Source organism: Artemia sp. Qi Xiang Cuo, chromosome 5, assembly GCF_049724085.1.
Source record: "Artemia sp. Qi Xiang Cuo chromosome 5, ASM4972408v1, whole genome shotgun sequence".
In the NCBI taxonomy this organism is placed as follows: domain Eukaryota; kingdom Metazoa; phylum Arthropoda; class Branchiopoda; order Anostraca; family Artemiidae; genus Artemia; species Artemia sp. Qi Xiang Cuo.
Window position 1 is genome coordinate 7,809,708 of NC_142798.1, and position 12,115 is coordinate 7,821,822.

Here is a 12,115-nt window from a genome sequence, read left to right on the forward strand (position 1 = left end):
CCTTCATGGAAAGATCCTCCCATATAGCCCCCGACCCTCCCCTCCCCCCACCTACCAGAAAAAATCTCCTCTGAAAAGGTCTGTATACTTCCCAATAACCAATACTATATGTTAACATTGAGTAAAGTTCATAACTTTCAGCCCTCCCCCCGGGGACTTTGGGGGATCAAGTCATCCTAAAAGACATTTTTATCATATTTTCGACCATGCTGAACAAAATGGCTATCTCAAAATTTTGATCAGTCGACTTTGTGAAAAAAATGAGCATGGGAGGGGGGCTAGTGGCCTTCAATTTTTTGGTCACTTAAAAAAGGCACTGAAATTTCTAATTGCTATTACAATGAGCCGTTTCAAGATATTCTAGGACCACTGGATTATTACAAATACCCCTGGGAAAAAAAACAAAAAAAAAAAACAAACAAACAAATAAACACGCATCCGTGGTCGTTATTCTGGCAAAAAATGTAAAATTCCACCTTTTTGTATATATGAGCTTGAAGCCTCTACAGTAGGGTTCTCTGATACGCGAATATGATGGTGTGATTTTCATTAAGATTCTATAACTTTTAGGGGTCTTTCCCCTTTTTTCGAAAATCCGCCAAATTTTTTCAGGCACGTAACTTTTGATGGGTAAGATTAAACTTAATGAAACTTATATATTTGAAATCAGAATTAAAATCTGATTCTTTTGATGTATCTATTGGTATCAAAATCCCGTTTTTTAGAGTTTCGGTTACCATTGAGCCGGGTCGCTCCTTACTTACAGTTCGTTACCACGAACTGTTTGATAAAGAAGTTCAGTAATTTCCCATCTTCAGAAAATCTGCCTTCCGAAAAGACATGTGTGATGCTTTCTTTTTCAATTTAGTAAATAAATTTAAAAGTCGAATATGAAGCTGCCAGGGATTCCGGAGTAAACTTAACTGTGAGCCATTTTCTATTTGTATATTCCATTTTGGATGTATTCCGTTGTTCCCTCGTATTGCATTCTTTTGTGTATTCCTTTTCATATTCCTCATATTCCATTCATTTGTGTATTCCTTTTCAGATGTATTCCCTCGTTCCCTCGTATTGCATTCTTTTGTGTATTCCTTTTCATATTCTTCGTATTTCATTCATTTGTGTATTCCTTTTGGGATGTATCCCGTTGTTCCCTCGTATTGCATTCTTTTGTGTATTCCTTTTCATATTCCTCATATTCCATTCATTTGTGTATTCCTTTTCAGATGTATTCCCTCGTTCCCTCGTATTGCATTCTTTTGTGTATTCCTTTTCATATTCCTCGTATTCCATTCATTTGTGTATTCCTTTTCGGATTCCGTTGTTCCCTCGTATTCCATTCTTCGAAAAACTTCTGAATTTTGAGGATTGCAGACGATTTTTTACCTTGATCTTTTGCGGAAAAACCCAGATGTCTGAAATATTTTATTCTAAGATCTTAAATTTCGAAATATATACCTATAAATTCTAGAAATAGATCCATGATTCAGCTGTTTAGATTTGACAGCAGTTGACAAGTTTCACTTGACCCATATCTTGTCACTTTAGACTTAAAGTATAAAAATAAATGTAAGTACATGCCAATAAACATAGATATCAGCACAAAATTAATATTTGCCATGCCTCTCTGCAAATTGTTGAGATTCAGTAAATAAATTTGCTTCCAGTTTTTCTATTGTCTTTTTGTGTCTGAACACCAGTTTTTCTGAATTCGAATTTTCTGAATTTTTTTTTCTAAATCTATCTGATTTTTTTTTGAAATTTATAATTTTCTGAACTTTCGATGATACTTCTGAGCTATTCGCTCTGAAAATTCCAAATGAGCACAAATTGCATCTCCTTGCAGAAGGAACGATTACCTTAAATTAGCTTAAATCGTACTTGCTAGGAATAGGACGTATCCTCTGACTGCCAGCTTGACAAAAACACAATAACAGTAAACTCACCATTTATAGCGTCCCAAAAAATGTCCCCTCCTTGTTTGTTGAGCCACTCCTTTTCCGCTAACACATTGGACAGATCAGTGCTAATAGAGATCACAGTTTTTCTCACTTAGGGAGCAGACAACTCTATTGAAAAAGAACTTGTTTCATACCCTGGTGCTAATTCGTTTCCGGGAAATATTCTGAGGATGAACGCGAGTTCTTTTTGAGATGTCCAGTTGGAAAAGGTCAAGAACGTTGTATTCAGTATTGAGAAGCTTGCATGCTTCTATCTCAACTCCTCGCTCGGAACGATATTTTAAGGTGGATATTTTAAACTTCTAGGGATGGCATGGATAAGGGACATCGTAGAAGTCTTTAATTAACTTCGATGCCCTTTTCTGCGTTGGCTCTAAAGCTTTGCGGTCATACTTATTGATTGTGCTTACAATACACGTCCGGAACTCCAGGCCCGGTTAAACTAGACTCTTGTCAAGCTTGGTCATAAACAGTCCGGCAAACATAAAATATTTTCCAGACGGGTTGCTGGTGGTAGTACGAGTTACTCCTACGTAGGCATGAGTAGGTACGTAGGTAGTACGAGTAGTGACTCACCGTATATCAAACGATTATCTATACAAAAGATTGGGTTTCGATTTTGAGAGCTATTATGAGAGAAGGGTTAATATGATAGGCCACGTTTTATGGATGAAGAATGGTCGATTCCCAAATATTGTACTTTCGGCCATCCGTCTTGGGTCAAAGGAAATGAAGATCGTCCCCGACGGATTCGGATAGAGGTTATAAGAAAGTATTGAAAGGAAATTGCAACATGACAAGGGGTAAAGAATGAAGTATTGAATAGACTAAGGTGAAAGTGGAGTGTACGGAAGTGTGTTGACCTCAGGGGGCTTGATGCTGCAATGAGCTGTTAGCCTTGGTAGTACTATAAGCCATTTACTCAGACCAACTCTATGAAATTGGCCAGAGTTAACTTCCAGTTAAGAACTTCCAGGTCAGAGTTAATTGGTAAGAGATTGTGTAACCTTCCTCTTTCGAAGGTTTTTAAATACTTAATTTAACCAAGCTAATTTTAAACTTCTGAAGAGCTCAAGAGTTTGAGCTAAGTCTGAAACGCAATGTAAACCTGAGCTATCCTTTTTTTCTAGGTGCTTCACGACCACATTGCTTATCGATATGAAATCCTTGAAGTAATCGGCAAGGGTAGTTTTGGACAGGTGATACGGGCTCATGATCATAAAACAGGAAATCAAGTGGCGATAAAGATCATCAGGTGAGTTAGTTGTAGAAGCAGCCGCGTGGGTATTGGTACTGCCAAGGGGTAGTGGGAGGATGTGCCCCCGCTCTCTAAATGATTAAAGTTGATAAAAGTATGTCCACAAAATGGGTATTTTCTGGAAACGGGTTTAATGTACATTATTGTACAGTCTTGCCCCTTTCTTCGGAAGAATCTTGGTCTTTGCTCCCCCTTCACCTAGTAAAGAGCTTCAATTATCCATGTGCATGTTTTTACCTATAGTAGGTTAAATATAGATAGATAGATAGATAAGTGTATTTTAAAGCCAAACATACGGCCATGAACACAAAAAGGCACAAATAACATTAACTTTGATCAGTGATCATCATGAAACATTTAAAGGAAACACTACATTTACGTAAAACTAGTACTTAATACTTGGAAATACAGTCATGTATAACCTACCAGAAAAAAAGCACAAATATAATAAGCTTACATCAGCCATAAAAAAAAACCTAAATGAAAAACTACATTTACTTAATACTGGGATTTTTTAGTTTAGTTAGTTTTGATAGGTTACTATTACGTTACTGTACGACTAGAGTCTGTTTATCAATTGTGGAGCTTGTAACTGATTTCAATTAGTTTTACATATTCCCCCTAAACTCAAATCATGACACGACTATTTATGCAAGATATAAAAAATTCAAAAGGATCCATTTACTAATTATTTTAACTAAAATTAAGTTAAAATTATTTTAACTTTTAACTAAAATTTAAGCATATTGCGTATGTTATTCAATGCTTACTCACAAAAAAAGTGTCTTAGCTTTCATAAAACATATAATTCATAAAAAATTTTTTTTTAATTTCTTTTAACGTTAAATTCTTTTAACGTTCTTCCACAGTGCAATTCGAAATCCCCATGGCCCAAGGGGCATGCCTCAGAGCAGGCATGTACGTCTAATTTCCATGTTTGGTCCCATAAAAAAGGTGCTGCGTGCGCATCACGCAGCACCTTTTTTTATAATGAGTAGGAAAAGCATTAATTTGAATGATGGTATAGGTTAATGTCTTGAATTTATCGGAATATACAATTTATCATAACTTATCCCCAGGAATATGGTGTAACATATGGTGTAACTTCTAAACTTCTGAAATATGGCGTAACTAGAAATATGGTATAACTTCTAGACTTCTGAAAACAATCTCTGAGTTTTTCATCTAACAATAAAACCTGATTTGTGACATCTTTCCTGTTGTGTAATTTCACATTTTACAGAAAACCTCAAATCCGTTTATAAATACACTCTGTAAAAAAGAAATACTCTCTTAAATAAGTGCCTATCTAATTTCTCTCTTTTCTAATTGGAAGTAATTAAAATCTGTAAAATTATTTTTTGATAACCACTCATAAGTTTATGAAATCAAATGTAACTTCATTTTCGGTGGTTTGGTGTGAGATAAAAATGGTATCACATGTGTGTCCTAAACTTTTATAGTTCTCACATTACTAAAGAAATGGGGGATTCCTTTTTAGCACTTTCTTTGAAGTAATATTAGAAAGTCAATACACTGCTAGACATTTAACTTTTGAACAAGACATTTAAATTTCTATTTCACGCCGACTGGTTTCCCTTGGAAAGCTGATGAATATATATATATATATATATATATATATATATATATATATATATATATATATATATATATATATATATATATATATATATATATATATATATATATATATATATATATATATATATATATATATATATATATATATATATATATATATATATATATATATATTGCATTAGTTTTTCTACGCAAAAATTGAAATGCGACGTTTTAAAGTTTTTGTGGGCCAAGAAACTTTTGTTGTGGTAAAAATACAAAAATTGGATAATGACGGCTAAAAATCGGGCGAAGACCTTATCACAAAAATAGGATTGATGCAAAAAGTGGTCTATCCTTCACACACCCCTGGCAACAATACATGCCATAAAAGAGGGGGCAACCTCCTACGAAACCCATCTGATTTCTTTTCCCTTTAATTGGGTGCTTTTTTTTGCTTTACCATGAGAAATTCTTGGGCTATAATTGTGCCACTTTCAAAAGAATTCTCTGTTATGGGAGGACTCCCTCAAACAAGGGTGGATCCAGAATTAATTTTAGGGGAGGGGGCACAAAATGGGTTGATCCGATAAACTTGCGTTAGGGGCAAGTTTAATTACCGCAGACTTGCGTTAATTAAGTAAATTACACTACTTTAGACTACGTTAGGGATGGGGGGTGCTTGCCCCCCTTGCCCCTCCCCTGGATCTGCCACTGCCCTCATATGTGATGAGGGATTGTTTTTTGTTGTTGTTTTTCTATTGGTAGTGTGCAATCATATTCATTTTCAATTGGCTACTATATATTAAAAGAAGATTACTTTTTTTTCTATTGTATTTTTTTCTATTTTTATCTTATTATCTTTTGCTAAGTTGTTCATTAATAAGGATAATCAATATTATCTAATAATTAATAATTTACATAATTCATATAGTTAATTTAATTAACTATTGGATGTTGTTGTTCGTATGAAATCAAGAAAGGAAAGGAAATAATAAATGAAAAATAAAATAAACTAGGTGATAAAACGAGGATTTTGTCAGCCAGTGGCAAAATATGAAAACGAAGGACAAGCAAATATTCCGACAAGGATCTCCGCCAAGTCGTCCTCAGTGCTAAAAAAAACAAAAAAAAAAAACAATCAAACAAAATCTAACCTTCCGAAGTGAATCTAACAAGAGCAGAATATTTCCTTTCCACTCTTGGTTTCATACGTCATGTATAGCCAGTGTGGTCTTAGAATGTAGGCTTATTTATGTTGTTGTTCATTAGCTATGTTGTTCATTGTTATTCAATGAACAATGAGAACAATGATGTCCATTAAGTATTGGATATTAGTTGCTTCCAACACTAACTACTGAAATCATTGACTGACATTAAACAATGTGAGTCTAATTAATATATAATAATTAATTTATATAGTTAATAATTTATTAGTTAAGATAGTTAATAATTAACAATCGAAGAAAATAAAATAGCTCAACCATTGTTAAACAGGAAAAGATTAATTTTACCGAAGCCACTCTTTACTGATAATTAATTCTACAAAAGCATGTAATTAAAAAGATGGCACGTGAAAAAGTCTTTTAGCTTTCAGAAACCATATAACTGAGTCACATGATTTGAAAATATTTGAACCATAATTTCAGCTTCGAAATGCATGGCAAAGTTTCATTTTAGCACGTTTTATGGGACTTGTTTTAAGAGTTAAAACATTAACTTTAGAAAACTCACTTTTGTATTTATCTTGAAAAAGTATGTTTAGTTCAATTAAAATCTTTCCTTTTTTAATTACTTATGATTTTCTCACAGGAGATCTTAAAGCCAATCCTATTATGTTTTAAACACACTAGGCGATACGTCTCTCCAGAAATACAGAATAATTTGATTAGCTTACGGAATCTGCTATAGTTATAGACCAATGAAGTTAAAGCACACTTTGTTCCATGAAGTACAGAAAAGCAGCTTCTCTTTCTCTCTTTGATCGTATTAAATAAAAAAAACAAGTTTTTTAAACTGAAAGTAAGGAGCAACATTCAAACTAAAAACGAACAGATATTATTCCGTATATGAATGGGGCTGTCCCCACCTCAACGCCTCGCTCTTTACGCTAAAGTTTGACTCTGTCTGACAACTTTATTTTTTAAAACAATTAAAAAATTAAGCGTAAAGAGCGAGGCGCTGAGGAGGGGACAGCCCCTTTTATATACGGAATAATTTCTGTTCGTTTTAAGTTTTAATGACGCTTCTTACTTTCAGTTTAAAAAACTTGTTTTTTTTATTTAATTTCTGATCGGTTTTTAGTTAATGCAGCTTTTGTTTTTGCTCGCCGTCATTGAATAAGTAAACAAAATTTTCATAAAAATTTTACTTTTCTTTTGCTAAATGGCTGTCTCTAAATTAGGTTCTGACGTAATTTACAAATTAACTTACGTAACGAACTTCTTTATTCGTTTATTTTTCTTCTGGAAGAAAAATACAAAGTTGCAGATTTTTGCAGATATGAGCTTGAAACCTTTGTTATAGGGTTTTCTGATACGCCGAATCTGACGGTGTGATTTTCATTAAAATTTTTTCACTTGTAGGGTTATTCCAGTGGTCTTATCCTCTAAAGTGTTTTCATTTAAATCCTCCATCCTATATCGCCGACAAATATCACTGATGCTACTTATGTTTCCTAATGTTCTCTTTAATAATGCTGGGAAATCCGGCGCCCCCTTCATAGCAATGTCCCTTCCCCCATGAAAACTTCCTTCATGGAAAGATCCTTCCATATAGCCCCCCACCCTCTCCGTCCCCCACCAAACACAAAAAAACTCCTCTGAAAAATTCTGTATACTTCCCAATAACCAATACTATATGTTAACATTGAGTAAAGTTCATAACTTTCAGCCCTCCCCCTGGGGACTTTGGGGGATCAAGTCATCCTAAAAGACATTTTTATCATATTTTCGACCATGCTGAACAAAATGGCTATCTCAAAATTTTGATCGGGTGACTTTGGGAAAAAAATGAGCGTGGGAGGGGGCCTAGTTGCCCTCCATTTTTTTTGGTCAATTAAAATGTGAAATTGAAATTTTATTTTCCGTTCAAATTAGCCCACCCAATACTTTATAGGCCCAAGGGGTAGAAACTAAAACCCCTGGGGAAAAAAAAAAAAAAAACAAAAAAAAAACAAACAAACAAACAAATAAACACGCATCCGTTATATTTCTTCTGGCAAAAAAATCAAAAATAAAAATTTTTTTTTATAGGTGCTTTAAACCTCTAAAGTAGGGTTCTCTGATACGCTGAATATGATGGTGTGATTTTCATTAAGGTTCTATAACTGTTAGGGGGTCTTTCCCCCTTTTTTCGAAAATCAGCCAAATTTTCTCAGGCATGTAACTTTTGATCGGTATAATTAAACTTGATGAAACTTATATATTTGAAATAAGCATAACAATCTAATTGTTTTCATGTATCCATTTATATCAAAATCCCGTTTTTTAGAGTTTCGGTTACTATTGAGCCGGGTCGCTCCTTACTTACAGTTCGTTACCACGAACTGTTTGATTGTATTGCTGATTGGATTATGCTTGTATGAAATTAGAAAACGAAAACAGACAAAAAAAAACTCTTAAAAACTGTAATTAAAGCTGTTCATTTTATGGTTTCCTTTTGGCGTCCAGAATCAAAGCGATCTTAGAGTAGATAACAAGGGGTAAGCAATTGCTATTCCAAGCCACTTGACTCGTGGAAAAGTCTAGACAATATTTTTGACCCCGAAAAATTTGAAAAAACAGTAAAAAGTTTTAAATCAAATTGAGGAAAACAATTTAATGGGGATAAAATCGCTAAAGGTCGGCTGCACTTTGCTTTCGTAGCTTCAGCCAGAAAATAAGACAAAATTAATTTTTCCAACTTGCAAACAGGAACAAGCGAGAACAAAAAGAAAAAAAAACGAAAAGAAGCGGTGTAAGAAAAACAGAAAATGAAAAACTAAATCAAACAAAAATTAAATTATCAAAAATTAAAACACGTCAGACACCAAATTCAAATTTTGAGCACTTGCATTTTGCAACGGTATACAAAACTCTACACTTCGAACAAATTTGAAAGGAAATATTAAATTATAAGAAGAAATACCTCAATGAACTTATTCTAATGAACTCAATGAACGATATTCCGGCTTTCTAATAAGAAAGCAAGTGGTCACTCCATATCGTTGCTTTTTCTGATTTGATTTAATTAGTGTACTTTCTCTATTTGTTTTCCTAAGGCCACACATTGTCAGGTCTACGATAGTGATCGTTTCTATAGGTGCAAATAGGTTGGATTGGAATCCCCTTAGGAGGAAGGGAGTTAGAGGTGAAAACATGAAAGACATTTTTTTAAAGTGTATATTATTTAATTTTTACTAATTGGGGGGGGGGAGGCTTGGGAAAAAATGACGACCAACAATTTTCACAGATATAACTAATTAGAGCAGCAGGTTGTTTTCATACACAGGGCAGCCCAAACAGGACTGAAGGGCTAAAAATATTCACAACGTTTATTATGTTTTGTTATTTTGTTGTTTATGATGTGCAGAAATACATTAAAATTATTGAATATTTTTATTCGGTACTTTCCCATTATATGGGCATTTACAAGGAAACCAGTCACGAAAAACCCATTTTTGACTGGTTAATTCAAGAGACGGCTTCAGAGCAGGCTAATGCAATCCATAGCGTAGTTTTAATTGCGTATACGATATTTAAACTGTTGTTTTTTGGGGTTTAGGGGGGGGGGGGACGGTACCTAGGTTAGGTTACGTATTTGATATATACAATGCTTTTCCCCCCCCGCCCCCCCCCGTATGCAAATATATAGCCCAAATTTGTTTATAAACTATTATATATTCATCCTTTTTTTTTCATTGGCATTGACCAAACTTGACTTTTTAGAAGTGCCCATATAATGGGAAAGTGCCTTTTATTCTTTTGACAGATTAATTAATTCAAATCATCGAAATTATCGTCGTCATTTAAGCATCAGAAAACGTCACTTTAATTACAAAGTAATTGAAAATGATTTTGAAAAATCCATTCAACCAGCCAGAGCCATTGAAAGGACTGTAGTCAACGAAATTACTGTAGTCATTTCAATGACGGAATAATGGAAAATGTCATTTTAATGACGGAATAATGGAAAATGTCATTTTAATGACGGAATAATGGAAAACGTCATTTTAATGACGGGATAATGGAAAACGCCCTTGAGAAGATCCAATATTTATGCAGAAAGAAATGGAAACAATTTGATAGATATCATATTTGGTTCTTAGTTCTAAAAAAATTAAGGATTTACTCATTTTAAGAAATAAAAATAATAATAAAAAAAGATACTTTATTTTTAACTCTTCAGTTTTCTCTTGAGTACCCTGTAAATAATACGTAAATTCAAACAGTAGCACCCTGTATGTAATATCAAACAGTAGGCTGCACGACAAGTGTGGTTCAATCCTGCTTTCTATGGCTATAATGAGAGAAAGGTTGAGATGGCTTTTTCCACATTCTGCGGATGAAGAATGGCAGACTGCCGAAGATTGTCCTTTTTGGCTAACCATCTAGGGCTAAATGGAAAGCAGGTCGTCCGCGGTTGAGGTGGGAGGATGTCATGAATAAAGAGTTAAGGGAAATGGAACTTCTTAGGAGGGAGTACAGAGGGAGGCCTTGAATAGATTGGGAGAGAGGAGGAGCGTACATAGCTGTGTCTGCCTCAGGCGGCATGGTGCTGTATTGAGCTGTTAGTAGTAGTAGTAACAGTAGTAGTATGTAATATCTGTTTGCTTTATTTCATTTTTCTTCTTCTTATTTATGCTTCGTCTTTTTCTTTTTCTATATGATGGGTTTTCAAATAAATATATCAATATATTCCGTCTAGAAACAGATACATAATGTATCAAGCTCGGTTCTGCCTTTTTATTTAATTTCGGCAGTTATATTCCACCCGTGGTAGTGAATTAACCCTCTGCATGGTAATACGAGACCCGAGAACGATCCCCGTTAAGGTAAGGCTAAGTGACAGGCTTACTACTTGTCCCTGTAAACAAGATCCAGCAACGGAAACGTCCACTCGATACTCTATGTGATTCGGATCTTTATCTTTTTATTCCACGTTATGTGAGTAAATGTGACACCACGTTTTACTTTACGTTATGTGAGTCCCTGTAAACAAGACCCAGCAAAGGAAACGTCGATTCGATGCTCGATGTGATTCGGATCTTTATCTTTTTATTCCACGTTATGTGAGTAAATGTGATACCACGTTTTATTCTACGTTACGCGAGTCCCTGTAAACAAGACCCAGCTACGGAAACGTCGATCCGATGCTCTATGTGATTCAGATCTTTATCTTTTTATTCCACGTTATGTGAGTAAATATGACACCACGTTATATTCCACGTTATGTGAGTCCCTGTAAACAAGACCCAGCAAGGGAAATGTCGATCCGATGCTCTGTATGATTCGGATATTTATCTTTTTATTCCACGTTATGTGAGTAAATGTGACACCACGTTTTATTCCACGTTATGTGAGTCTCTGTAAACAAGACCCAGCAACGGAAACGTCGATTCGATGCTCCATGTGATTCGGATCTTTATCTTTTTAGTCGGTTTCCACGTTATGCGAGTAAAAGAAAAATGGCTTTTGGTGGGCGGATATTAGATTTGTTTTGTTTTGGCTAAAAATTGAAAAATTTCTTGTTTCAGCCCCCAGAATTTGATTCAGGATAAGTAAAAGCTTATGTTTATGCAACATAAAAATATACTATTTGTGTACTTTTTAATATGTGTGTTCTAAAGAGTTTCTGTTTCGAAAAAAATTCCTAGGAACCTTAAGAGGATTCTTGTTTTGGTCACACGTATTGAACGTTTAGTATTATTCAATGCGATACATTTGTTCGGTTTCACTTAAAGAACTTCTCAACTTCTATCAGAACTTAGATTTAGTATTTTGGTTCAACCCTCGCTATGAGATGAGCACTCTGTGTCTCTTTGTGTCTCTGTGTATCTCTGTGCTCTCTGCGTGTCTCTTTGTTTCTCTGTGTGTCTTGGTGTGTCTCTATGTGTCACTAGATTCTTAAATAGCGTCATATGTCTTTGCTTGACCTTTAGGTATTTGATTCTTATAATTTTGTATTTTATTGAATTTTATCTATCTCTTAATTTTTTGTTGGTTTTTTCATTGGTATTCTATTGGCTTTGTTGACTTTCTGCATTTGTTTTTTTTGTTGTTTTTTTCTTCGGCATTTTCCTTGTTTATATTATTTTGTTCGCGCCGAAGAAGAG

At 34.4% G+C, this 12,115-nt stretch overlaps 1 protein-coding gene across 1 annotated transcript in view; it reads left to right on the forward strand.

Moving 5' to 3' along the window:
* LOC148951764 (uncharacterized) overlaps positions 1 to 12,115 on the forward strand; it is a 243,061-nt gene that overhangs the window by 138,048 nt on the left and 92,898 nt on the right. Inside the window, exon 6 of the mRNA XM_089089323.1 lies at positions 3,092 to 3,216. Within this exon, the coding sequence (XP_088945449.1) occupies positions 3,092 to 3,216 (125 nt within the window). The remainder of the gene's footprint in view (positions 1 to 3,091; positions 3,217 to 12,115) is intronic.